At 50.7% G+C, this 27,577-nt stretch overlaps 1 protein-coding gene across 11 annotated transcripts in view; it reads left to right on the top strand.

Annotated features, from left to right (window-relative positions):
* NCAM1 (neural cell adhesion molecule 1) overlaps positions 1 to 26,629 on the top strand; it is an 88,226-nt gene extending 61,597 nt beyond the window's left edge. For 4 of the 11 annotated variants that reach the window (XM_059488278.1, XM_059488279.1, XM_059488280.1 and 1 more), the window contains 6 exons: positions 10,312 to 10,436; positions 12,352 to 12,532; positions 21,471 to 21,678; positions 22,461 to 22,577; positions 23,466 to 24,209; positions 25,658 to 26,629. In XM_059488278.1, coding sequence (XP_059344261.1) covers positions 10,312 to 10,436; positions 12,352 to 12,532; positions 21,471 to 21,678; positions 22,461 to 22,577; positions 23,466 to 24,209; positions 25,658 to 25,772 — 1,490 coding nt within the window. In that variant the 3' untranslated portion in view covers positions 25,773 to 26,629. Of the gene's footprint in view, positions 1 to 10,311; positions 10,437 to 12,351; positions 12,533 to 15,859; positions 19,463 to 21,470; positions 21,679 to 22,460; positions 22,578 to 23,465; positions 24,210 to 25,657 lie in introns of those variants that run through there. The other 7 variants (XM_059488283.1, XM_059488286.1, XM_059488288.1 and 4 more) reach the window with 3 other exon arrangements.
* Positions 26,630 to 27,577: the final 948 nt, after the last annotated feature.

Genomic DNA, 27,577 nt, shown 5'->3' on the forward strand with positions numbered 1-27,577 from the left:
GCATTTGTGCAGTGTGAGGTTGCTTGGATCCCGTTAATTCCAGGAGCAATAATAAAAAATAACGCCATGAGGGTGGTGACGGTCAGGGTTGGAGCCCAGGCTGAGGACTGGGGCAATCCCTTCTGAGCTGGAGATGAAACCCAGGGAGGGCAGGGCTGGGATCCCCAGCAGTGCTGCAGGAAAAGGGGAAATGCAGTGGAAAGGAGAGGAGAACAAGCAGGAAAAGCTCTGCTGCAGCCCCAGCCTCATGGCCAGCACCTGGGGACAGGCGGGTGGCTCTGCACAACATTCCGGCACTTCTGGGCTGGAGTCTTTTGCTTTTTTATGATTATTTTCATGTGGCAGCAAGCTGCCAGTCCCTCTGTGCTCCCCAGGGCAGGGTAAGCTGCAGTTCCCCCTCCTTTAACTCATTTTTCATTTCAATTCCATCCTGCCCTTGAAGCTCTGCAGCTGGGATCGCCCTGGGATCATCCCCCAGTTCTGTCTGCTCCCTTCCAGAGCCCATCTCAGACCCTGCCTGGAAATGGCACCACAGAAATGCCTTTTCTCCATCTCTGCTGGGATTCCAGTCACCTCTTGGTGGGCAGTCACAAGCAGGAGGAATTTTTGTCCCCTCTGGAGTGATTTGAAGGTCACAGAGATGTCTCAGGAATTTTACAGCTCAGATTAACCAAGGCCACTTGTTTTCCTTGCCCTATTATTTAGAGTCTCTGTCTGAATGTAAAACCTGACACAATTTTTAATGCCTGCTGGGATAAGCCTGAAGTCATTTTGATTTATTTAATTTCCCTCAGTAAGAAAAAGAAGTTTCTGTCTATCTTAGAGAGCCTCTCCATGAGGTAATTAGTGATAATTATGGATTATAGTGGCACAGATGAGAATTCTGGAGATTGGAGGAGTGTCTGAGTTGACCTGGGTTTGTATTTTCATTTTAACCATTTGCTGCTTTTCTTCAGTTCCTTTTCCTTACAAATCTGCAGCCAAACAAAGGCTGGAGGAGGAGTGGGGTGGGGTTTGAACCCAGAGGTGTTCAAAGAGAGCCGAGCATGGTGTGGAGCCAAAATACCTTTGTGTACAAACCAGCACTGCAATCGCCCCAAACCAGCACTGCAGTCACCCCAAACCAGCACTACCGTCACCCCAAATCTCACACCTCATTTCCTGGGTTTGGTGCCAAAATACCTTTGTGTACAAACCAGCACTGCAATCATCCCAAACCAGCACTGCAGTCACCCCACATCTCCTCATTCCCTGGGTTTGGTGCCAAAATACTTTTACGTATTTTTTTATGTACTTTTATGTACCAGCACTGCCATCACTCCACACTCTACATCTCCTGGGGCTGGTACCAAAATACCTTTGGGTACAAACCAGCTCTGCAATCACCCCACATCTCCTCATTCCCTGGGTTTGGTGCCAAAATACTTTTATGTACAAATCAGCACTGCAATCACCCCATGTCCCACATCTCACGTGTCCTCATCTCCTAGGGCTGGTACCCAAAATACCTTGGGTGCAAACCAGCTCTGCAATCACCCCACATCTCCTCATTCCTTGGGGCTGGTACCAAAATACCTCCAGTGCAAACCAGCACTGCAATCACCCCAAACCAGCACTGCACTCATCCCAAATCTCACATCTCATTTCCTGGGGCTGGTTCCAAAATACCTTTGTGAGCAAACCAGCACTGCAATCACCCCACATCCACATCCCCTCATTCCCTGGGGCTGATACTAAAATACCCTTGAGTACAAACCAGCAGTGCAATCACCCCACATCCACATCCCCTCATTCCCTGGGGCTGCCAGGACCCCTCTGGGGCTGCCAGGACCCCGCTCCCTGCAGCAGCAGGGCTTGGCAGGATTTCTGCAGCTCCCTGGGTGCCCCAGCCCTGCCTCGGGGCTGGCTGTCCCCCTCAGTCCCCTCCTCCTGAGCCCTGCCCTGTTTCCCTGCTGTCACCCCCTGGTCCCCACCCTGTGCATCCTTGTGTTTCCATAGCAAGCCCAGCTCCGGCTGCTGCATCCCTGAGCCCCGTGGCTCTGAGTGAGTACCTGGGGCTGCTGGCCCTGCCCCGGGGGGTGCTGGAGCCCTGGGTCCCCGATGCCAGGGCTCTGGGGCACCCTGGGCTGGCTGCTGGCAGCAGTGTGCAGTGTGAGCATGTTCACAGCCCAGCATGCTGCCCCTCTCCCCCCTTCTGAAAAATGGGAATAAAAGGCTCAGGAAAAGCACAGAGAGGGAGAGAAAGAGGAATAACCTCCCAAATCATCCTTTCCAAAAGGAATGTTTCCTTTAGTGTTCCCCATTTTAGTGTTGCAGCTGCCTTTGCAAAAGGGAAGTGCATGAAATCATTTTCTTGCTGCTCTGCCTTGCTTTGAATATAGGGAGATACAGTTGATACTAAAATGGGGGATATTGGTTGCTGGAAGAAGATGCAAATGAGGAGGTAAAATACCCTGCAGGAGAGATCCCAGGGCCCTGCTTGCCTTAAAAGAGGCCTCAGGCTTCCAGAAAATTCCACATCTGAGATGGGAGCTGGGTTCAGGCTGCCTTGGTTGGGTGGCCAGGGAGAGGAGAAGCCCTCAGTGAGGATCTGAGTTCGTGGTGCATGTGTGTGCTTTGAGTCACTAATGGTCTCTGCCGACCTCTCCTCAGCCAGGAGCTGCTTTTGTGCCTTGCAATAACCCAGAGTGTGTCTGTGGTCACTGGGGTGTTCACCTGAGGGGGGCAGGAATGGTTTTCTGAATGGAAAACACTCCAGGCATGAAGTGTGGGGTGATCTGGGGGTTGGGATGGAGGGAGAGGAGAGTGTGGCCAGCCAAATGTATTTATAATTAATAATAATGAGTGCTTTTATGACTGGCATGTTTCATGGTCTCACAGGTGACTCTAAATCTCCTTTACCTGCCAGTGGCCACAGCAGTGAGCTCCTCATGCAGTAATTTTCATTTCCAAATGCCAAACCCCAATCCCTGCTGCACCCAGGGGCTGAAGAGACCTTTTCATTCCTGTCAGCCTGGCAGGATGGGCTGGAGAGGGCAGGGGCAGGCTCTGCTCCTCATCCTTTATCCCTGAGCTGGCAGAGACTCCCTCCTGGCTGTCCCTGTGTGGGCTGGGCACAGCTCCCCTCGAGGGAAAACCTGGGGTCGTGTTTTACACAGCAGTTTGTTCTGAAAAAAGGAATCTTCGCCCAGAAAAGCTGCTGAGAGCTAATTAATGATAAACATTTCCCAGTTTTGGTGGTGTGGGGGCTGTGTGTGAGGAGGAGGAGCAGGGGGAGGTTTCCTTTCCCTGCCCTGGGGCTCAGGCTGTGAGCAGGAGCAGAGCTGTTGTTGGTGTGCCCACATGGGTGTGCTGGGCTGTGCTGCAGCCTGTGCAAATGGGGATTCAGCAGCAGGGAAAGGGCAGATGCTGCTCCAGCTCTGCTTCATTTCATTGCTGCTGCTGCTGGGAGGGCTCTGTGCCCTCCCCTGGCCCCTCCTGGGGCTCAGAGCAGCAGCAGCTGGGGAGTGAGAGCTGCCCTGGGCACCACCGAGGCAGGGACAGAAACCCAGAGAGGCTGCAGGCTTCTCTCTGCTGCCTCTGGGGTGTGCGATCAGTGGGAGATGTCTGGAGGCATGGAGGAGCTTCAGGAATGTCTCTCCTTGGGTTTAACCCTCTGAGGTTGCTCCAGGAATCAGTTCTGTGCCAGTTTTTACGTTTTTCTTGCAGCTCTCTCCGCTCTGGGACCTGCTTTGCCTTGCAATGGTTCAGTTCATTGAAAAAAGGGATTTTTTTTTCAGGTTGGAAGGTGCTTGGAGCAACCCAGTGGAAATTGCCTCTGCCTAGGAGTGGATAATCCTTCCAACCCAAACCATTTTATTCCCTTCATGCTGCTAACTGTGCCCTTGATCTTTACCTAAAGCCCCTCTCCTGAGGACAGGAGCCTCTCTTGCCTGGTGTGAAATCTCAGTTATATTGAATTTACTGCTGCTTGGGAGAGGTTTCTTCCTGACCAGAAAACACGGATTTTCCTTCCAGGCAACCTCACAGCAACTCCTAAACCTCCCTCCTTCACAGTGCCCAGAGTTCTGTGTTTGAAGAGAATGGATTGAGAGCTTGGCTGTAACAAATGGATTTTACATTTTGTGCCATCAGTTCTTTGCCTGTAATGGTCTGTCCTTAATCTTGTCAGAGACAAGCACCCAAAAGATTAAGGGTTTAATTCTCTGTACATCAAATTAGCAGGGAACTACCAGAGCTCTGTGGAGTAGCCTCATTAGGGTGAGACAGAGGTGAGAAATGCGAGTTCTGGAGAGATTTGGGAAGGGAGCTCGGGCTCAGTGCTGAGCTGGCAGCTGAGTTTCTCTCATTCCTGCACTGTCCATCCCTGCCAGCAGCTGCTGCCTCCCCTGGGCCCCATTGGGGATGGATTCCCTGTCCTGGATCCCACTGGGGATGGATTCCCTGTCCCTGGGTCTCATTGGGGACAGATTCCCTGTCCTGGATCCCACTGGGGATGGATTCCCTGAGCCCCACTGGGGATGGATTCCCTGTCCCTGGGTCTCATTGGGGATGGATTCCCTGTCCCTGAGCCCACTGGGGATGGATTCCCTGTCCCTGGGTCTCACTGGGGATGGATTCCCTGTCCCCCACTGGGGATGGATTCCCTGTCCTGGGTCTCACTGGGGATGGATTCCCTGTCCCTGAGCCCATTGGGGATGGATTCCCTGTCCCTGAGCCCATTGGGGATGGATTCCCTGTCCTGGATCCCATTTGGGGATGGATTCCCTGTCCCCCACTGGGGATGGATTCCCTGTCCCTGGATCCCACTGGGGATGGATTCCCTGTCCCTGAGCCCACTGGGGATGGATTCCCTGTCACTGGGTCTCATTTGGGGATGGATTCCCTGTCCCCCACTGGGGATGGATTCCCTGTCCCTGGGTCTCACTGGGGATGGATTCCCTGTCACTGGGTCTCATTTGGGGATGGATTCCCTGTCCCTGGGTCTCACTGGGGATGGATTCCCTGTCCCTGGATCCCGTTGGGGATGGATTCCCTGTCCTGGGGCAGATCCCCGCCCGTCCCCTTGGTGTCACTGCCTGCACTGACCCCCTCCAGCCGCAGCTCCTGGGTGAGAAGTGTCCCTGGCCGTGGTCCCCTCAGCAGGGTTCTCTCTCCTGCAGTTGTTGTTGTTGTTGTTGATCAGGAGCAGTTGGTGCTGCAGAGGGAGGACACACCACTGTGGGGTGCCAGGGTTTGTGGTTTGTCCTCCTTTTGGGCTGGTTGTGACCCTTTCACCTCCTCTGCCTCGGAATAACAATAATTCCCTTTTTCTTCCCAGCAGTTTTGTGGATTCCTGCAGCAGTCCTGGCACTCACTCCAATGATTTTGTCCCTTTTGTTCCTCGTATTATGACTAAGCAGTGACGCAGCTGTGCCTAACACAAGGCCATAACTCAGTGCTTGCTGTGGTTTAATATTCTTATTTTCCAGGTGGTTTTACTGTCCCCCCCCTCAGTGTTTCTGATATATGCTGGCTAATTTAATTTTGCTCCTATTTTTATTTACTCTGTAATTCTGTTGTTGATTTTTTTCCCTTGCCCATTGTTTACATCAGTTTTTTAATTTTTTTGTATTTTCCATGTGACCTCCTCCACTTTCCTTTCAACCAAACTCATGTGCGTGCGTATCATGTGAATTTGTCATGTGGCTTGCATGGTGCTGATGATGTCGTCCTCGCTGGTGAACAGAAGGTAAAACACTTTGTTCTGATTGGTTGCCTAGATTTTTGGGGTGAGGATTCCCCTGTGGGATCTCCAAATTCCAAAAAAACCCCCAAAAATACAAAAATCTCACCGAGCCTTTTTGGAGGAGTTGCTCATCACTGTCTGCATGGGAAGAACTCGACTTCAGTCCTCTGCATTGAGATGGAAAAGACTTGGAGGGAAAACAGGAAAAAAAACCCCAAAAAATCACCTGGCTCAGTCATTTGCTTCTTCGCTCTCAGAGTCCAGCAAGGAACTGTGCTAAGAAGGTGCTGAAAATCCTCTGGAGTGAGCACCAAAGGCCAAAATCCTTTTGCCACTCTATGGGACCAAGCACAGACTGGAATCTGATGGGAAATTAGGGCTCAGTTCTGGAGCACCTTCTCTCCTGTTGCTGTAGCAGCATTTTGACCCTATAAAATACACATTTCTATAGAGATACAGGCACACATCCACACTGTTCAGTAGCCTTCAAAAATAACCCTGAATTCTCAGAAATCTGGTTATTTGGAATGTGTCACAATTTGATTTAAGAAATAATTCCCTTTTTATTGTGAGTGAAACTTAAGCATAGCTAGAATGAGAGCTGTGCTATCAAATTCTCTGTAAAATGCTGTTATAAAATCCTCTCTCTGTATAAAATTCTGCATCTAAATCCTGTGAAACAGCACCAAGTCTGTGGTGGGAGCCAGACCTCACACAGATCTCATCAGAGGGAGGATCTGGCTCCTGCCAGAGCCCCTCATTCCTCATTCCACCGAGGCTCTGGGAGCCTGGCAGGGCTTTAAGCTGAGCTCAGCAGATGATTGAGCCTGGCAAGGCTTTAAGCTGAGGAACAAATGATTGAGCCTGGCAGGGCTTTAAGCTGAGGAACAAATGATTGAGCCTGGCAAGGCTTTAAGCTGAGGAACAAATGATTGAGCCTGGCAGGGCTTTAAGCTGAGGAACAAATGATTGAGCCTGGCAGGGCTTTAAGCTGAGCTCAGCTCCCAGGAGCTGATGGGCCCCAGCAGAACCAGGAGCAGATGGTTGAGCCTGGCAAGGCTTTAAGCTGAGGAGCAGAGGGTTGATCCTGGCTCTGTGTGAGCTGGACTCAGCCCACAGCAGCTGTGGGGTGCTGCAGAGCAGCTCCTGGCACTGCCACACCTCACCCTGAGCCCAGTCCCAGCAGGGCAGGGAGGGAAGCTCGTGCTCCTGCTTCTGGAATTGCCTTTTTGGCCGGGAAAGGATTTAGGCTGGGCTTTGCCAGGAGAACAGAACTAACACCAGTAACCTCCCCATGCATGCACAGAGAGCCCTGTCCTGTCTCCTCCCTCTGCTGGATCCAGCAGGGTGGGAGATGTTCCTGTCTCGTTCCTGCACCTCTGCTTTTGTTCCTTATTTCTGCTGCTGCTGTTTGCTCCCCTGGTGTGCACCCCGACCCCAGCCTATTCTTTCTCTGTGGTTTTGACCTCCCTGGTGTTTGTTCCCTGGTTTTGTGGTGCTCAGAGATTGCAGAAATCAGCCCTTCCCTCCTTCCTCTGCTGCAGAGTTCCCCAGGTTTGCTCTCTGAGCACAGGGAGGATGCAGGACCTTGCCTCCTGAGGGATTTAACCTCAGAGATTTTTCATTTTCTCTTTTCTCCCCACCTCAAGTTTCACCACTCCTGGTGCTCGTGGCGCCCTCTGAAAATAAACCCAAGAATTTCTGCCATCCAGCAGAGCAGTGTTAAGGCAAGGAAGCCCTGAATAGAAACCAAAGGGTTCAGAGGATACCAGGAGACATTTCCTGCTCCCTGCAGCAGCGGATGATCAGAGTGCTGATGGCTTAGCAGGGAGTGGGTGAGAATTAAATTGGCAATGCAATGGCTCAGAGCCCTGCCCTCGGCTCCCCTGCCCCCAGCAGCTTTGGGAGCCTGGAGAAAAGCCCTCATCTCCTTGCTCAGACTGGCCCTGGGTTCCTGTGGAGCTGCCCCTGGCAGGGCTGGGCTCTCCTGCATCCCAGAAAATTCTGCTCCTGTCCCAGCTGCAGCTCCTGCCTGGGGCTCTTCTCCTTCGCTGAGTGTCCTGGGGGAGCTTTGAGCATCAGCCTCAATCCCTGGGAGCACAAGGTCCTGCACAGAGAGGATTTGATCAGATATCTGGTGATCCAGCAGGAGATCTGGGCTCTGTGGAGCTGCTGCCTCTCCCCAGCCAAGCAGCAGCAGCAGCAAAGGGGGGTCCCTGAGGGGTTCCCCTGTTTGAGAGCTGGGAGGGCTCTGAGGAGGGAGGGACAGGCTGGTTCCTGCCCTGGCTGAGCATGGAGCACCCCTGGATGCTGTTGTGCCTTGCAGCCCCCGTGCATGTGTGAGCATGAATCCTCCTCTGACCACCTTCTCTCTGCAGCTACTCACATCTTCACTCATCATAGGGTTGCTGATTCTGCTGGACTAAACTTTTCCCACTAAACTTCCTCCTCTGTTTGACACACTAACCCAGTTTTCGTTTTACAGCCCTGTGTCTGGATTGCATCCACCTGCTTGAGATCGATGAAATAAATATTTATTTCTGGAGAGAAAACTATGCCTTAGCAGGGCTTGCACTGCTCCACCTGTTGGTTTTCAGCACTTAGGAGTGTTCTTTTCTTTGAAGAGAAATGTTTCTCAAAGCTGAAATGAATTTAAACTTTTGGGGAGGAAGGGGTGAATCAGGAGCTAGAAATGAGATAATTCAAATGAAGAAAAGGAGGAGAAGTTTCAGCAGAGCAGGTAATTAATCATGGGAATGGCTGTGTGTAAGGTACAGCAGCATCTCTGACATTTCAAATCAAGAATAAGCATCTTTTCAGAGGATGTTCCTGTTAGTCTCAGTGCTCAGTCACTGGGAACAAAATGCAGGCTGTGTTAGAGGAAAGGTCAGATTCTGTAAGTGCAGTGTTCCCTCAGCCCTTGGGGATCTCTGTGCTCATTAATGATCAATCAGTGATCAGCTCTGAGATGGGGAGTGGGGAAGGAGCGAGGAGATGCTGCTCTTGCTCTGTCCCTGTTGGTGAATTCTCTCACCAACGCTGAGAGAATTCAGCCCAGCTGCTCCTGAGGGCTCACCCAGAGCAGGGCCAGGGCTGCCCTGGGGGCTGCTTTGGGCTCAGGGTGACAGAACCAGGCTTTGCCTTCTGGTTCCTGTGAGTTTGGGGACTAACAGGACAATTGGTGACTAACCAGGACAATTACTGCAGAGCAGCTGCTGCCACTCAGCCCCACAGCCAAGAGCAGGGACTTTGTGATGCTGTTTATGTTTTGGGATGGAGGAAAAAAAAAATCTCTGCTTGTTTAACTGAGGTGTTCCATGTGCCCATGTGAGGATGGAGATTTCCTGTCTATCTGTGCCTTAAACCACACTTGTGTCACCTTTTCCTGTTCAGTGGGCACTGGGACAGCTGTGCCAGGGTGGGATCCACATCTGGAACATCCAGGGGGTGTGGGAGCCCTGCAGTGGGTAAAGGCAGAGGAGAGGATTTGGAAAAGCAAAACAGCCTGGAAAAAAAGGAGTGCTGCCTCTTTACACCCATCAGAGGAGTTGTTAAACACAAATGTGTGTCCCACACTCCTGCAGTGGGATTGATTCCCTTCTTGGAGCAGTGCTGCAGCATGGAATTCATCTTAAATCAGCTCCTTGCAGTTTTCCATTGGTGTTTCACCAGAAAACCGTGCTCATATTCCTTTGAAAGGCAGGAGGGAGGGGAAAGGGCTTCAGATTCCTTCTGAAGGATGTTGGGAGATGAACCTTCCTGAGCTGGACACAAATCCAGGGTGCAAATCTGCACTCAGACCTCCTGTATTTGGCTTTTTTAGCAGAGCTGCAGGGTGGGACTGGGATCCTCCATGGCATGGAGGAATTGAGGAGCTGGGGAGGAAAAGCAGTGTGGGAGCTGTGGGTTGCAGGGCTGGGGTTGTAAATCCCTCCTGTAAATCTCCTGCCCTGCAGGAGGAAGGGACATTTCCATTTTCTGCAGTCTGGGACATGATGGCCTTTTTCTCCTAGAAATGGAGAAAATCTAGAGGAGCAAAGGGAGGAGAAATGATTCTAGAGGAGCCAAGGCGTTTCTCTGAATTTCTCTCCAGCATCCCCTGGAGTTCCACAGTGCAGGCTGGGTGAGGGGACGTGCTCTGGGTTCTGATTTAAATTGTCCAGCAGCTCTAAAACCCCCAAACAAATCCCGAGTGCAGACCTGGGTCTGTGTGAGAGGCACGGGGTCCTTCCCAGTTGTGCTCTGTACATCCCAACCCACAGGAGCAGCCACAGAGCCCCTCCTGGTGTGTGCCAGGTGTTCCACAGCAGCTCTTACAGGAATTGCTCATTGCTGTGGGGTTTTCTTGGGGAGGGGGGATCCCTTTCACTGACTCCATTCCAGCACATGCAAAAATGGAAATTTGGTGTTTCAAATGCAAGAAACACTTGGGTGTGGGAAGTATTTACCTCAGACACACGGTGTCCTCTGTGTCTGGGTCAGCTCATCCTGAGGATGATGAAGTATTCTCATCTTTTACGAGCACTTTTTCCTTGATAATGCCTTTTTTTCCCCCACATAACCCTGAATGCCCTGAATTGCAGGGGAACCCAGTGCCCCCAAGCTGGAAGGTCACATAGGAGAGGATGGCAACTCCATCAAGGTGAACGTCATCAAGCAGGACGATGGTGGCTCCCCGATCAGGCACTACCTGATCAAGTACAAAGCTGTAAGTGTGGCACAGCCCTGATTCTCTGAGCCTCCCTGGGCCCTGGGAGGGCTGGGTTGAAGGGAGGAATCTCTGTGACTCACCTGGTTTAATCTGACATGCCGAGATGTGAAGGAGTGCTTTTAAATGAACAGAACTTGCAGCTTTTGCTGTCTGGAAATAATTTAGTGATGGGACAGAATGAGAGGAGGAGATGAGGGGATTTTGTCTCAGAAAACAGGATTCTGAGCAGGAGAGAGGCTGCTTTGGCATCTCAGCCTCTCCCCCCAACAGCATTGGAGGGTTTCAGTGAATCCTGGTATTGTGAACACGTGGAATGTGCCATAGAGATTTGTTTACCAAAGAGTAGTCTCTTCATTAGCCAGCAGTGATGGTGTTTGAATTAGAGGAGCAATTAAATCTACCTGTCTATAAAAGCAATGGGTTTCTTAATTGTCTTGATTTGAACAGACAGGTGTGTGCTAAGGAAGGCAGGAGCCTCCCCTGAAATGGAAAATGTAAACCCCTTCCCTCCAAATTTGCAATTAAGGGGGGCTCTCAGGCCAACATACAGGAGCAGGAATAACAGTTCTTTATTAGGGAAGAAAATAAAATCAAAATAAACCATGCAGTGAACTAAACCAACACTGCCAGAGTCAGAACACAGCCTGACACCCTGTGGGTCAGGCTGTTGGCAGCAGTCCCATTGGAATTGTGGCTCGGCCCTCCTGCAGTGTCAGGGCTGGTTCTGCTGGAGCAGGGATCCTGGAGAAAGGGTGTAGATCTTCTTCCTCTGGGAATCCAGTGGAAAAGGCAGCTGCTGTTCCTCTGGGAATCCAGTGGAAAGGCTGTGCTGGTGTCCCAAACCTCAGATTGTATCCAGGTAGGAATGCTTGGCTCCTCCCCCTGGGTGGAGCATCTCCAATGCTCCACCCAGGGGAGGGGCCAAGCATTTTTATCAGTCGTGCAGGGACACTCAGTGGCCATGGACAGGAGACATCTCCTGGAGGATTGGTTGTGGAGGAGATAAAGAAAACTGCTCAATGAACAGAAGATAATTGATAAATTGGTTGAGCCAGGTTTTATAAGCTCTTGGAGATCTATATCACACTTGAGATAGCTCAGTCAGCTAATGATCACAGCCCTGCCCTGTCAAATAAAATATGCATTCTTCACAATCAAGCTTCTGTGGGTCATAGAGTCAACGGCAGCAATGGCATGTCAAATAAAATACACATTTCTTACAATCAACCTTCCGTAGATCATAGAGTTAATGCTAATTACGACAGCCACACCCTGTCAGATAAATTATGCATTTTTTCAAAATCAGCTTTCTGTGGATCATAGAGTCAATGACAGCAGTGGCCTGTCAAATAAAAGACACATTTTTCCCTTTCTGTGGGTCACAGAAATACACATTTTTCACAATCAACCTTCCATAGAGCATAGAGTTAATGCTAATTATGACAGCCACGCCCTGTCAGATAAATTATGCATTTTTTCGCCATCAACTTTCTGTGTATTACAGAGTCAGTGCTCATTATAACAGCCCTGCCCTGTCAAATAAAATACGCATTTTTCACAGTCTGTGGGTCACAGAAATACACATTTTTCACAATCTGTGGGTCACAGAAATACGCATTTTTGACAATCAGCTTTCTGTGGGTCAGAGTCAGTGCTCACTATGACAGCCACACTCTGTCAAATAAAATACACTTCTTTGACAATCAGCTTTCTGATTGTCAGAATCAGTGGGTCCCAGAGTCAGTAACACCAGTGGCCTGTCAAATGAAATACACATTTTCCACAGTCAGTTTTCTGTGGGTCAGAGTCAGTTCTGACTATGACAACCATGCCCTGTCAGACAAAACGCACATTTTCGACAATCAGCTTTCTGTGGATCACAGAGTTAATGCTCCCTGTGCCCTCCCTGCAGAAGCACTCCTCGGAGTGGAAGCCCGAGATCCGGCTGCCGTCGGGCAGCGACCACGTCATGCTGAAATCCCTGGACTGGAACGCCGACTACGAGGTGTACGTGGTGGCTGAGAACCAGCAGGGCAAGTCCAAGCCTGCCCACTACGCCTTCCGCACCTCGGCGCAGCCCACGGTGATCCCAGGTACTGCTGCTGTGCCCCCTAACGCCACCGAGCTGCCCCCGTGTGCCCCAGTAACCCCCAGAGCTCGCTTGCTTCCAGCCCATTCTCTCATGGTCGGTGCCCCCACCCGCGGCTGAGGGTCGTGGCTGCGTGCATACCTGTGGCAGGTATGTGGGACTGGAACCCCTGCCTGGCTGCTCCCAGGGAATGGTGGCTCCTTGTGTGGGGTAGGAGAAGTTTTCTGAGAGTGGGAAGTGGAATTTGTGTTTTGAACCCCAGTAGGGCCTTCAGCCCTGCAGGGTGATGCTCTGCACAAGGCAGATTTCCCCAGTCCATCTCTGGAGGAGTAAAGGCATCAGGAGTTTGCTGGCACTTGGATGGGAAGGCAGTGAAATGTGATGGTGTTCACAGGGGTCTGAGGATGAGGGAAGAGATGAGGATCTGACTCCATGTTTCAGAAGGCTTGGTTTATTATTTTATTTTATATATTATATTAAAACTATACTAAAAGAATAGAAGAAAGGATTTCATCAGAAGGCTGGCTAAGAATAGAAAAAGAAAGAAGAATGATAACAAAGGTTTGTGTCCCAGAGAGTCTGAGCCAGCTGACTGTGACTGGCTGTTAATTAGAAACAACCCCACGAGACCAATCCCAGATGCACCTGTTGCATTCCACAGCAGCAGATAACCATTGTTTGCATTTTGTTCCTGAGGCCTCTCAGCTTCTCAGGAGGAAAAATCCCAAGGAAAGGGTTTTTCAGAAAATATCATGGCTACAGTGAAAGATCTCTCTCTGAGCAGTTTTCAGTTCAAATTACCAAATGAGGATGAGAAGGCAGTGAAATGTCTCTCTCTGAGCATTTTTCAGCTCAAATTACCAAATGACAGTGATTTTCAAGCAGCAGTGGTTCAGTGTTGAGGAGGACATCAGGAAAAAATAACTCAAAGGCTTTAGGGTGCTGCTGGAAGCTCTTAAAACAGAGTGTACTTATTGGTGTGCTCATAAAGTGAGGGATGAGGACAATTACTGCAAAAGCCAAGCAGAGCTCTCAGCTGGGAAACTGGAACTGAGCACTTTGTGGCAATCTATTGGAAGGACAGTTAGGATTTCTTTTCTACACGTGGACATTTAAAAAAAGCAGTGGGGAAACCCACACAAAGCAACCAAAGCCTGAGGATGGGTGGCTGGAGTAGCTGTAAATTGAAGTTGTGGTGGTTAAAGACAGGCGTGCTGAGTCAGGGCTGCCCTGCACAGGCAGGGTTGGTGCTCCAGCCCATCCTGGTGGGATTTCATTCATGTTTTCTCTTGAAAGCAGAGAGTTTCCTTCAGTCTTTCCCTGAGAACTCAGTCCCTGCTCCCCTGAGCCCATTCCCTGGCTGGAGGGAGCAGCTGAGCCCTTGTGGGAATGCTGCAGCCCCCTTGGCTGAGGCAGGTCACGTTGTTGAGCACAGAAATGGGTGAAAAAGTGGGGAAAGTGGGGCTGGCAGTGAGGAGGAGGGAGATGGGCCAAAGGAGAGCCTGGGGGTGCTTGGACAGGGTGTAGTTTTGGGTGGAAGGACCCTCAGTAACTCATTAACTCACTCTGTGGTTCTCATTTGCAGCAGCTCTAACCCTTGCTCCCCCTCTGAGCCCTTTAATCCGTGTAACATGAGCAGGAACCTTCTAAAAACCAGGGGAAAGCCAGTTTGTTACCAGAGGTGAAAGTTCCCTGGCCTCTCTGCAGTTACTCCTTGCTTAGCTCGGTGTGGAGCCCAGGAGGAGCTGGGAGCTGAGCCTGCCTCTCAGATGTTGCAGGTGGAAAATTCAGATTTTGGGTGTGCAGGATTGCCCCAGGAGCTGGACCTCAGCTGCTCCTCAGAAAGGGCTGTGTCCTTGTGCAGTGCCTGGTTATTGCTGCCTTTGTGACTCTCTCTCCTGGGTTTTTGTCGCCTTGGGCTCCCAAGGTGTTCCCTGGTGCCCAGACTGAGATTCTGATGAGGATATTTCCAGGGACAGGTTGGTTTTTCCTCTGCTGTGCAGCCCCACAGGTTTCATTGCCAAGGAAGAGGCTCTGTGTGTCCTTTTCCTTTTCTTTCCCTTTCCCTTTCCCTTTCCCTTTTCCCTTTTCCCTTTCCCCTTTGCCTTTGCCTTTCCTTTTCCCTTTTCCCTTTCCCTTTTCCCTTTTCCTTTTTCCCTTTCCCTTTCCCTTTCCCTTTCCCTTTCCCTTTCCCTTTCCCTTTCCCTTTCCCTTTCCCTTTCCCTTTCCCTTTTCCCTTTTCCCTTTTCCCTTTCCCTGTTCCCTGTTCCCTGTTCCCTTTTCCTTTTCCCTTTCCCTGTTCCCTTTCCCTTTCCCTTTTCCCTTTCCCTGTTCCCTTTCCCTTTTCCTTTCCCTTTCCCTTTTCCTTTCCCTTTCCCTTTCCCTTTCCCTTTCCCATGGCATTTCAGTGTTTTTATCTCAGAATGGGCTGTGCAGGAGTCAGAGCCAGAGCTGTAACAGGAATTGTGCTGTGCCTGACAGCAATAATCAGGGATTCCCTGCAGGAAAATGTGCATTTATTGTGTGCAGTCCTTTGTTCCCCTCACCTGTGCAGAGCTCTGAGTGGCTGGAAGGATAAGGGTGTTATTTGCAGTAATAATAACAATAATAACAATAATAACAACAATCATCACATTGGCATTGGAGTGGTTCCCAAGCAGCTGGGAGGCTGAATGGCAGAGTCAGAGATTCCTGAGACCTTGGTGCTCCCTCAGGATAAAGTGGATGTGTTATCCAGGCTTTGGGGCAGGGCTTGGACAGGCAGGTGGATTCTCTGCTGCACCAAAGCTTTTCTTGTTTTCCTTTTTTGCCTGCTGAAGGCAGCGCTGTGCTCTCAGGCTCCAGACACCATCTCCCTGTGTCTCGCTGAGCCCCTTCTGTCCCTTCATTTTAATCTCATTTGAATCTCATTTGCCTGCACTCCCCACCCTCCCCGCCCTGCCTTGGACCCTGCTCTGCAGCTTTGGGCTTTGCTGAGCTTCTGCCCCTTTTGTGCTGAATGTGCTGCTCCTTGAACCCTGAGCCATTTTAATTTACGAGATTAAATTAAACCTTTGATTCTTATGTTTTCTGTATTTATGACCTAATTTTTTTTATCTATTTCTCTCTCTCTTTCTCTCTCTCTCTCTCTTTCTCTCTCTTTCTTTCTTTTTTTCTTCCTCTCCTCCTTCCTTTCCCTCCCCTCTCCCTTTTCCCCCAACTCCTTTCCTATGTCTGTCATCCATGGTCACCTTGGATCTCACGGGGAACATCCACGCTTGCCACATGCACCAAATTTGTTTTTCAAACAACCATATCCCCCCTCCTGGGAACCATTGTCTGGCACCTGCAGCGACCTTGGGAAGTCCATCAGCGTCGTCCTCCTTTGTCTCATTGCTTCTCTCTGCAGTGACTCTGCTTTTGCTCTGTTAGAAACTTTCAAAAACAAAAAAAAAGAGTCGAATAAAGCAATATTTGCTTGGGAAGGCCTGGGTCCCACCAAGGTGTGGAAGGAGATAACTTTGCTTCAGAGGATCGTGTCAGTTCAGAGAAAAACAAACAAAAAAAGAAACACAGAACTTAAAAAAAAATGTTTAATTTGAAAGAGTCAGTATTTTGTAACAAGGAAAAAAGGTTTAAGCCAAGTTTTTTTCTCTTTAACTTTTTTTTGTTACTTGTAATGAATTTGCCCTTTTAAATGGATGTAAAGAAAGATTTTGTTTTGTGCTGTTTGCTTGCTGTTTTCATCAAAGGAAGGTGCAATGTTGAAAGCCTTTAAGATCCTGCTTTTTACTGATTTCTCTGCACATCTGGTGCTGATCTTGTGCAAAAGGAGGCCCCATCCACAAACCCACAGACTGTAAAAAGAAAGAGAAGATTTGTCAGAGGCCATCCTGCTGATTGCCCACATGTCTCTGGGGGCTTTTGCATGTGGATCCAAATGTCTGGAAGGTTTTCCTGCCGTGCTGCTCTGACCATAAACATCTGCTGGGATCCCACTGCTGCTCTTCCTCCTCCTCCTCCTCCTCCTTGTCCGTCCCTGGTGTGCAGGGTGGGGCTGGGCACCCCCAGCCCATGGGCACACCCAGTGCCAGTGGATTTCCAGAGCTGTGCTATCACAGATCCCTTTCCTTGCTGTCCTGACAGGAAATCTTGGCTGGGATGGAGTGAGCTGAGCAGCAGAGTTGTAATTACTGATCCTTAATCATCTTCCTGGCTAGCTGTGGGTGTGGCAGCATCAGTCCCTGGGCTGAACTGGTGCAGCAGAGCCATCTTTGGTATCAAATACTGGGAATCCCCTTGGACAAAATTCAGATGATTTTTGCATTGCTTCTTTGAAAAAAAAAAACAGAATTCCCCACCCATAATAAAAAACAACCCTACCCCCCAAAAAAACCCCAAAAAACTTGACACAACAACCCTAATGAATTTTTGGGAAATCCGTTGGGATGGGAAATCCATTGGGGTATGATATTCATTGGGATAGGAAATCTTTTTGGGATAGGAAATCCTTTGGAACAGGAATTCCATTGGAGCAGGAAATCCATTAGGATGTGGAATCAATTGGAACAGGAAATCCATTGATATAGGAAATCCATGGATAGGAAATCCATTGGGATAGGAAATCCATTGGAACAGAAAATTTGGGATATGAAATCCATTGGAACAGGAAATCTGTTGGGATATGGAATCCATTGTGGCAGGAATTCATTGGAACAGAAAATCCATTGGGATATGAAGTTCAATGGGATAGGAAATCCATTGGAACAGGAAATCCATTGGGATAGGAAATTTGAGATATGAAATCCATTGGGATAGGAAATCCATTGGGATAGGAAATTTGGGATATGAACTCCACTGGGATATGAATTCCATTGGGATAGGAGATCCATTGGAACAGGAAATCCATTGGGATATGAAGTCCATTGGGATGGGAGATCCATCCCATCTGATGCTGTCCTAAAATCAGGGTTCTCCTAAAACCAGAATGTCTCAAAGCCTCTCAGCTGGGTGGGGTTCATCTCCTGACAGAATCCTGCCCTCACTCGTGTCTGGCTCTGCCTTCTCTGCTCTGCTGTGTTGGAACTTTCCTGTCTGGATTGGAAATGCAAACTTGATGCAGGTGTCACACACAGAAGCCTGTAGGTTTATTTTTTATTCCAAACCCCCTCATTTCCAGTGCTGTAGAGTGTAGACTCTTTGTTAGAGCTTTGGAGTTTGCTGAAGTGCAGCAAAATAATCCTGATACTAAGAACTGGTGTGATTTGCCCTCTAACTGCATTAATTGAGCTCATTGTAGGTCTGAAATCAGCTTTTTGTGGGTTTCCCCCTAATCCACAGAGGCGGAGATGTTTCTCACCAAAATCACAGCTATTAAAATGATCTCTGTAACTTTGTGAGGTTGGTGTGGAGAGAGAGCCGCACCTGTGGGGGGTTCTGTCCCTGGGAAGGGCTCAGGATTCTCTGTGGCACCTTTAGTGTGGCTGAAATGAATCCCAAACGCCACAGCAGCCAGGAGCCCAGGCAGCATGGATTACAGACAGAAAGTGCTTCTTTCTGTTGGATAAAATGAGGAGCAGAACTGGGGTTTCAGCACTGATCTGTGCAGATTTGGAGCATGCCAGGTACCAGAGATCTGTCAGGCCCTTGGTGTGAGTAAAGTGAAATTTAAATAGAGTTTTTGGAAGAGCCACAGAGGAGGCAGAGGCTCAGATGTGGAAGCAGAGGATGCTCAAGCACTGGGATTTTCCTGCCTGCAGTTCCTGTGTGTGTGAGGGGCTGCAGAGCCCTGCAGGATTCCCAGTTTGCTGCAGCCCCTCCACATTCCCAGAGCTGTTTCTCAGAGCACCGTTTGGCTGTTTTTGTGGGCAGGAAGGTTTGGGAATGTCCTGCTCACCAGGAGCAGCTGCAGGTGCCTGCACCTCCAGGGTTCTGGGGGATAAAAAGAAGGTTTTACCTAAAAGGTTTTAAAAACAGCTTCTCCTGGCTCTGCTGGGATGGGGTGGGCACTTGGGGCAGGGTGTGGTTTATCCAGGAAAGGATTTTGGTGTCACCCTGTGTTTTGGGGCAGGGTGTGGTTTATCCAGGAAAGGATTTTGGTGTCACCCTGTGTTCAGCCTGCAGAGGAGAAGCTCTGGGGTGACCTCAGTGCCCCTTGCAGGACCTGGAGGAGCTGGAAGAAAAAGGGAGAGGGATTATTTCCATGGGATGGAGGGACAGGAAGGGGGGAATGGCTTCAGACTGATGAAGGACAGGGCTAGGTGGGGTTTTGGGAAGGAATTGTTCCTTGTGAAGGTGGAGAGGGGCTGGGATGGGATTCCCAGAGCAGGAAGGAGCAGAGCTCTGATGGAATGCACAGGAATCCAGGGCAGCTCTGGGAAATCCCAAATCCCCATCCCCAAATCCCCAGGCCAGCCCCCCAGGCTCTGGGAGCTCACTCACAGGGTTTGGATGTGGATTTCTGTCCCTGGAGAGCAGAATCCTCGTCCCCAGGCTCTGGGAGCTCACTCACTGGGTTTGGATGTGGATTTCTGTCCCCGGAGAGCAGGGTCCTTGTCCCCAGGGTGGGCTGGGGGAACAGCCCTGAAAATCCCCCTGCAAAGGGAACAAAGAGCTGTTCTCCTGGGATGCGCTGCTGGCTACAGAGAGGATTTTTGTTTGGTTTGTCCCTCCTCCTTCTTCCTTTTGCCAAATCCTGTAGGGCCTTGGCCGTGCCTGCAGTCCCACTGCCTCTCCCCGCCCTGTTTGTGTCTGACATTGTGTAGTGACCCCCCAGCCCAGGGGGACACAGCTGAGCTCTCTCTGTCAGGGCAGGTTCTGGGCAGAAATTGAAACTGCTGCGTGGTTTTCCTGTGCACTGTGAAATGAGGGGGGTTAGAAAAGCCAGTCTCGCAGGAAGCTCATTTTCCATTGGAAAACATAATTTGTAATTAATAAATTCTTCACTTCTTTAGAATTAAGGACTCCAGAAGTTCTTTAATGGTTTGTGTTTCCTTGTTTAACTGGTGGAAATGTTATTCCTCCATGTCCTGAGAATGGCAGAAGGGGATTAATGGAAGGGCTAAATGTGGATCAGGTCAGAAATGTCCAACATCAATTTATTACATTTATTTCACACACACAGTGTGAGTAGCTGCTCCACATTATTTATACATGTCTTTATTTATTTATACATTTATTTATACATTATTTATTTATACATTTATTTCTTAATTTACTTATACATTTATTTTGTACACAGAGTTGTTTTAGGCCCCAGCAAACCCTTTAGGGATGTCTAAATATCAGTTTCATAAATACAACATAAATCCAGCTACAGGATGGAGGGAATGGCTCCAGGAAGTATTTGGAGATCAATTTAATTTAATCAGATGGGACAGTCTGTGAAAAGAGTAATCTCCTCTATGATTCCGTCATTTTGTAGGAGCAGCAAAATCCCTTTACAAGGAAAATGAAAAGCACCAAGAGCCTCCCAAGTCCATGAGGCTGTGGAGGATTTTTATATTATGTTCCCTTATGCCAGTCCCTGGAAAGTTTGGAATTTCAATTCATGCCACGAGTTGGGATTTCTGAAACCACAGCTAATGGTAAAGGTTGGAAAGTTCCTGCAAATTGCAGGGCTCCCTTAGCAGCCCAGAAACCCAAATTGCAGGCAATTACCTTGGCCCAGTTTCCTTGGCTCGAGGTGTAAAATCCCAGAATAGCACAAGAACAGGGACATTCCCCTGCAGGCCTGCCCTGCTTCCCCAGCTCCATCCTCCTCTTCCTCCTGGCTTAGGGCAGCAGGGCTGGGGGTTTGGGGGGCTTTGGTGCCTGCCCAAGGCTCTGGGGGAGCACAGGGGCTCCTGTCAGGGCAGGAATTTGGGGGTCACAGCTCCTGGAAAAGCTGGGGAGGGGAGAGGAGGCAAGGAGCAGCGCTGTGGCGTGAGTGGAATTGTCCACAAGGGGGGAATTGCAGCTCTGGGGCACCCAGGGGAGGCTGATCCTGGATGGGCCCCTTGGCCCACACAGGGCGTGGATGGGAGGGTGACACAGCTCAGCTGAATTATGGAATCATCCCTGCAGGGATCCTGGGCACCCCCAAAGGGGAAAATCCCAAAATCCCTGCCCTCCTCACTCCCTGCAGGGTGTGGTGGGTCCCTGTCACCATGTCATCCTGCAGCTTGCTGCCTGTGGGACCGTGTTCTGTCACCAGGGGCTGGGCTTGTGATCCCTCAGGTGCCTCACTGTGGCTTTTCTGCACTTTTCCTGCTGGAATCTGCATCCCTCGATCCATCTCGGGGTCACCAAATGAAACAACACCTCTCTGCCTCCTGTTTTGAACCAAAGAAATGCATGGCAGGGGCTGTGGCTCTCTCCAAGCCCTGGGAAGGGTCTTCTCACCTGTGAAATTCAACATAAATGGGGCTAAGGGGATCAAGGGGCTCTGCTGGGGTTCTGCAGAGCAAAGCTCCCAAGGGTTTGGGGCTCCAGGGGCTGGGCTGGTGAGAGGCTGGGGAGCCATGAGCAGGTTCTGGAGAGCTCCTGAGCTCCAGGGAGGGCTTTGATTGAGTTTTACCTTCTCAGGAGCTTGTCGGCCCTGAGCATCCCCCAGTGATTTGTGCCCCACCAGGAAAACCCTGCTGCAGAGCCTGGCCTTTGCTTTCCCTGCTCCTTGGGCAGGGCCAGGGCCACTCTGGACCTTCCTCCTGAGGAGGAGGAGGAGGGAAGCAGGAGCCCTGTCTTGTGTGTAGAGCAGGGATTGTGCTCTTTGCTTCCCAGGCTTCATCCCATCAGGGATGGGAGAGGCCCCATCAGTGCCATCCTTTCGGGCAGACTCTCTGTGGGATGAAGCCCTGGTTATTACATGGCTGGTACAGGGGGTGGAATTCTAAAAAAGCAACTTAGTGCAGCCAAGTGTGAGCCCCGAAACCCCAGATTTTAACCCGAACGCCTTCTCTTGTTCTCTCCCTCGGTGTCTGAAGCCAGCACCAGCCCTGCCTCGGGCCTGGGCACTGCTGCCATCATTGGCATCCTCGTGGTGGTGTTTGTGGCGCTGCTGGTGGCCGTGGATGTCACCTGCTACTTCCTGAACAAGTGTGGGCTGCTCATGTGCATCGCCGTCAACATGTGCGGCAAGTCCGGCCCGGGGGCCAAGGGCAAGGACATGGAGGAGGGCAAGGCGGCCTTCTCGTGAGTACTGACCCCAGAACCTCCTTTTGTGTCCCAAAACCCTCCCCTGTGTGCCCCCAGGACCCCCTCTGAGCCCCAGGGGCAGCAAAGGAGCTGCCTCAGGGAGGGGACCCTCGGCTCTGTGGGGAAGGGGCTGGTGCTCTGTTGGGGCTGGCAGGAAGGTGGGTTTGGAGCTGTTCCTCTGGGGTTTTGTCTGGTTCCTGTTGGTAGCCATCAAATAGGTGGCCTCAGTGCTGGACATCCCAGTGCCAGACATCCCAGTCATCTCAGTGCTGGACATCCCAGTCATCCCAGTCATTCCAATTCTGGACATTCCAGTGCTGGACATCCCAGTCATCCCAGTTCTGGACTCCCAGTTCTGGACACCCCAGTGCTGGACATTCCAGTGCTGGACATCCCAGTTCTGGACATCCCAGTCATTCCAGTCATCCCAGTGCTGATTACACCAGTGTTGGACACCCCAGAACTGGACATCCCAGTCATACCAGTGCTGGACATCCCAGACATTCCAGTCATCCCAGTTCTGAACATCCCAGTGCTGGACACCCCAGTTCTGGACATCCCAGTGCTGGACACCAGTGGAGCTCCATGCTGGGTGCTGAAGGATCAGTGACCCCAGGAGCATTCCCAGCTTGGTCTGTGGCTGCGTCTGGCCATGGCTGTGCCTGGCTGTGGCCATGGTGCCTGTGGCTGTGTCTGGCTGTGTCTGGCCGTGGCCGTGTCCATGCGTGGCTGTCCCTGCAGGAGCAGCCATCACTCCCCTTGCCGTTCCCTCGTTGCAGGAAGGACGAGTCCAAGGAGCCCATCGTGGAGGTGCGCACGGAGGAGGAGAGGACCCCCAACCACGACGGGGGGAAGCACACGGAGCCCAACGAGACCACCCCGCTGACAGAGCCAGAGTATGTGGCCTTAGGCAGCCCTAGCACAGGGGCGCTGCACTGCCCCCAGCTGCCCCAGCCCCTCAGCAGCAGCAGTTAGGGCAGCAGGAGAGGAAGAAAGGTAAAATCTCCACATGCCAGTGAAGAAGCGCCTCCTGTCAAGCCGCAGTGGTTGCTGTTCCCAGCACTGCAAGGGAAGGGAAGGAAGCAGTGTTTGCTGGAAGGCTCTGTCCCGTGTGGAGATCCAGCACTGTCCAGGATCTGCAAAGGATCCAGAGCAAAACCTGCCCCAGCAGTGCTGGGTGAGAGCCTGAACCCGTGGGGAGAGATCCTCCCCAGGAGCTGGGCATGGATGTGGAGTCACAGCAGGGCTGAGCATCCTGAGAGAGCTGGGAGCTGAGTCTGCATTCGTGTGTGAGGACGGAGTTTGGGTTTATGGGGACTTCAGACAAACCTGCAGCAGCAGGACAGGACGAGGTGTGGGGCTGGACCCAGGGTCCCATGCAGGGACTGTGTTGTGTTGGTGGCACAGGGCTGCAGGCTCAGGGGGTGGCAGAGCTGCCTGGAGAGCTCAGGACAGGCTGAGAGGAGAGTTTTAGGTGAGGAGAGTCTCTGCAAGCTGACAGGATCCCAAGCACTCCACGAGAACAAACCATCCCTGCAGGTCACGTCCTCTTGGCTTTTTTCTCTTCCTGATGATCCTGAGCCATCCCAGCCTCGCTCCCTTTGCATGTCTGACCTCTGCACGTCTCTGCTCCCGAGTCCCCCTCCTGTCACATGTGTGTGCTGTCCTCTCTCCCTCTCTGCCCCTCTCCCTGCTGTCGTTTCAGGCCTTCATTGTCTCTCTCTCTCTCTCTCTTTCCCTCTCCCTCTCTCTCTCTCTCTCTCGTCCCCGTGTCCCCCTCGCAGGCACCCCGCCGACACCGCGGCCACCGTGGAGGACATGCTGCCTTCTGTCACCACGGGCACCACTAACTCTGACACTATCACTGAAACCTTTGCCACTGCCCAGAACAGCCCCACGAGCGAGAGCACCACGCTGACCTCCAGCGCTGCCCCGCCGCCCGCGGGGGCTCCCGATGCCGCCGCGGCTCCCGGCCAGGCCACCCCGGCCAAGGGCACGGCCGCCGCCTCGGCGGCGTCACCGACGCCCTCCTCCACCCCCAAAGTGGCCCCTCTGGTGGATCTCAGCGACACCCCCAGCTCTGCTCCGGCCGCCAGTAATTTATCCTCAAGTGTCCTGCCGGGGCAGGCCGTGCTCAGCCCCAGCGCCGCCGACGCCGCCCCGGCCGCGAGCAAGGCGGGCACCCCCGGCCTCACGGGCCCCGCAGCTCCCAACGAGGCCAAGCAGGAGGTGGCCAAGAGCCCCGAGAAGGAGCCCGTGCAGCCCAGCTCAGTGAAGAGCCCGGCGGAGACCCCCAAGAACCCGAGCGGCGCGAAGAGCGAGGCGGCCGCGGGCAGCGCCGCCAACCCCTCGCAGAACGGGGACTTTAAAATGGACGAAGGGACCTTCAAGCCACCAGACATTGACCTTGCCAAGGATGTTTTTGCAGCTCTTGGCACTGCTTCTCCTCCTGCTGCCGGCGGGGCTGGTGGGCAAGCCCCCGAGGCTGCTGCTGCCGCCGCAGACAGCTCTGCCCCCGCAAAGACCGAGTACGGCCGCCTTTACTCTTGTCTTGGTTGTGTGCTGTGTCCCTCGTGCCCTGGTGCTCGTGCTGTGTCCTCTGTTGGGTGTTCTCTTGACTGATCTCACTGTTCCCTTAGCCAACCAACTCACCTGAGAGCCCACCTTGGCTTGGAAGGTGCCAGAGGAGAGCAGGAGAGGCTGTGCCAGGGAGGCAGGGACAGGGAGCTGGGAATTGAGCAGAGATAAATTAATTGTTGTTGTTCCTCAGGCTCTTGGGCAGCTTTGTCTGTCCTGGGCTATCGTTTGGTAAGGAAGAGCAGAAATAGTTGAGTTTGGTGTAAAGAGCTCTCCTCAGAGTGCTGAGGTTCTGCAGGTCAGTGATGCCATCTCCTGCAGGTCAGAGGAGCCTCAGGGCTCGCTCAGGGTCAGGCTGGGCAGCAGCAGTGCCCTGGGCAGGGCTGGCAGCCCTGGGGGCTCTGGAGCTGTCCCCAAGCTGGGCAGTGTGAGCCTGGCTGAGATGGGAGCGCCCTGAGCTGGGCAGGGGAGAGAAAACCACACCTGGGGCTGGGGGTCCCAGCTGTGCTGCAGATGTTGGACCTGGCTGGGCTGGCAGTTGTCACCTCTGAGGGTGGAGAAGTCTGTGGCAGAATTCCTGTCCTCTGTGTTCCCCTTTCTCCAGCATCACAGGGGTTTCAGGAATGGCTTCCCACAGCAACACAAAAAGTGGGATTGCTGCTGAATTGTCAGCAAATTCCAGATTGTTCCAGCAAATTCCAGTTTTGGAAAACACCAGTTTTGGTAAATACCAATTTCAGAAGGTCTCCATTTCAGAAAATCTCAATTCCGGTGAATGCCAATTTGGGGTGCTAAGGCCAAATCCTTTTGCAGCTGGGGGAGCTTTCCTTGCTGCTGAATTTCGTGGCTATTTTAGTGTGAACCGTGTTTTTTGTCATAGTATTGAAATAACAAAAGCTTCAACATAGTTTGGATGTGGAAGGTGTAGTGCTAGTTCAGATTTGAGAAACAAAAATGAGAAATAAATATTCAGGAGTTGATTTAAAACAAAAAGAGACAGAGAACAGCTCTTAGAAAGAGCAGAAGCCTTTAACTGAGAGGAGCAAGCTGACAATTTGGCTTTAGCTTGGGGTGCTGAAGCCAAATCCTTCTGCAGCTGGGGGAGCTCTCCTTGCTGCTGAATTGTCAGGGACTTGGGGTGCTGAGGTCAAATCCTGCAGCTGGGGGAGCTTTCCTTGCTGCTCATTCTGCACCCCTGCAGCAGAGCAGGGCAAGCCAGAAAACGTTAACCTAGACCCGAATGAAGCAGGGTGGGGAGCTGAGCTGGGCTCCCCTTACCCCCCTGCATCAGGAAATGCTCTCCCATTTCCCATGGAGGGATGTGCTCCCTGTGCCGTGGTAGCTCAGCCCAGCTGTGTTTCTGTGCCCTAAAGCCTGTCCTTGTGGTGCTTCTCCCCAGGAAAATGCCAGCAGAGGACAAGGGCGCCGTGCAGGACAGGAAGAGCCCCGCGGCGGAGGCGAAGACGGCGCCCAACGAAGCCACACAAACAAAGGAGAGCGAGAGCAAAGCATGATCAGCACCAGAGGGGACGGCAGAAACCTTCACCCGAGCATTGAAATCACAACCCACACACCCATCTCATTCCTCTAGTGTCTGTTGCCTTTTTTTAAAAAAGAAAGACAAACAAACCAACCAGAAAAATGCATAAATGGGGGGAGGGAGGGAATGTCTCTTTTTTTCCTTTTCTTTTTTTATTTTTTTCTCTTCTTCTCTTTTTTTTTTTTAATTTTGATTTCTATTTTTTGCTTTCTTTGAGATTTCTAGAAAGGTTCTATTCGTTGTGCACTTGCTTTTAAAAAGTAAAACATGTTAAAAACAGGGTTAAACCCATCACCAAATCAGGGCTCAGCTGGCCCTGTGTGTATTCAAACAGGCAAACATTGCAATGCTGGTTGCAGTGTGGTTGGGAAGCTAAAAATCAAGTAGTCCTAGACACAAAAAAACCCACAAAAAAGACAAAAAAAAAAAAGAAAAGAGACCCTGTTGTTTCCTTTGTTAGTATAGCAGAGATAACCACTGTGCTGCTGGGCACAGCTGGTGCTTAAAGAACAAAGTCCACAATTTATTTTTATACTTTTCAGTCGAGTTTGAAATATGTAAAGCCTCATAAATAAGTTATAATTTCTGTTCACCTTGTATCTGGTCAGTATGCAAAGTGTCTCGAGCTCTTTGTGACTGAATCCTGCTCGCCACGTTAGACCTTTATTTGGGGTTTATTATTATTATTATTATCTATTTTTTAGGAAGAATGCCAAAATTGCAGCTTTGGGGGATGTATTTCAATTTGCAGTATTCAGACTCTACATTTCTTTTCCAATTTTACGTTCAGTTTTTTTTTTTTTTTGTTTGTTTTGGCCAACTTTGGTTCTTTCCAGTGTTTACAATTGACAGATATTTTTTTAACTTCTGTTGTGTTGAAATGGATGTGTAAAATAGCTGCCTTTTTTTTTTTTTTCCTTTTATTTTTTTTTTTTGGTTTTTCAGTCAATCCAGTCCTGTAGACACTAGGGTAGCAGCATGCTTGCTTTGCAAAGGGAGACATTTTCAACCATGGATGTTTACAGTAGTCGTTTCCCCTTTTTTTTCTCTTTTCTTAATTATTGTTATTATTATTATTATTGTTATTATTATTATTATTATTTCTTACTGGAGTAAGAAGAAAAGCAATGCTGGGGTTTGGTTTGGGGTTTTTTTGGGGGGTGGGGGTGTTCAAACCTCTTGCCACCAGTCAAGGGCTTTAGCCAGCAATCCCCAGATCTGCGTGGGCTCAGGGAGTTGCTGGGGAAAATCCTTTCTGTGCTTAAATTTAGTTTGAAGTCCCTCGCTGGACCTGGGCCTGACTGCATAAGAGAAATCTCATCTCTGCTTTTTTAGGACATTCTCCCCTTTCCTTCACAGAGCCCTCCCGCAGCTCCGAGGGGCACAAGGGAGGTTGGGCAGCGTGGGCTGGTCTGGGCTCAGGTGTGTGACCAAATCGATCCCTCCTGATCAGGGCAGAAAATTCCAGTTGCAGAAAATCCCAATTTCAGTCAGTTCCAGTTTCAGCAAATTCCGGTTTCAGAAAATAGCAATTTCAGAAAATGCCAGTTTTGGTAAATAACAATTTCAGAAGATCTCCATTTCAGAAAATCGCAAAGAAGTAAACAGTAAACACCAATTTCAGAAAATACCAATTTCAGTAAATAACAATTTCAGTAAACACCAATTTCAGAAAATCCCAATTTCAGTAAACACCAATTTCAGAAAATACCAATTTCAGAAAATCCCAATTTCAGTAAACACCAATTTCAGAAAATCCCAATTTCAGTAAATAACAAT

The sequence above is a fragment of the Ammospiza nelsoni genome, chromosome 24 (genome assembly GCF_027579445.1).
Source record: "Ammospiza nelsoni isolate bAmmNel1 chromosome 24, bAmmNel1.pri, whole genome shotgun sequence".
In the NCBI taxonomy this organism is placed as follows: Eukaryota; Metazoa; Chordata; class Aves; order Passeriformes; family Passerellidae; genus Ammospiza; species Ammospiza nelsoni.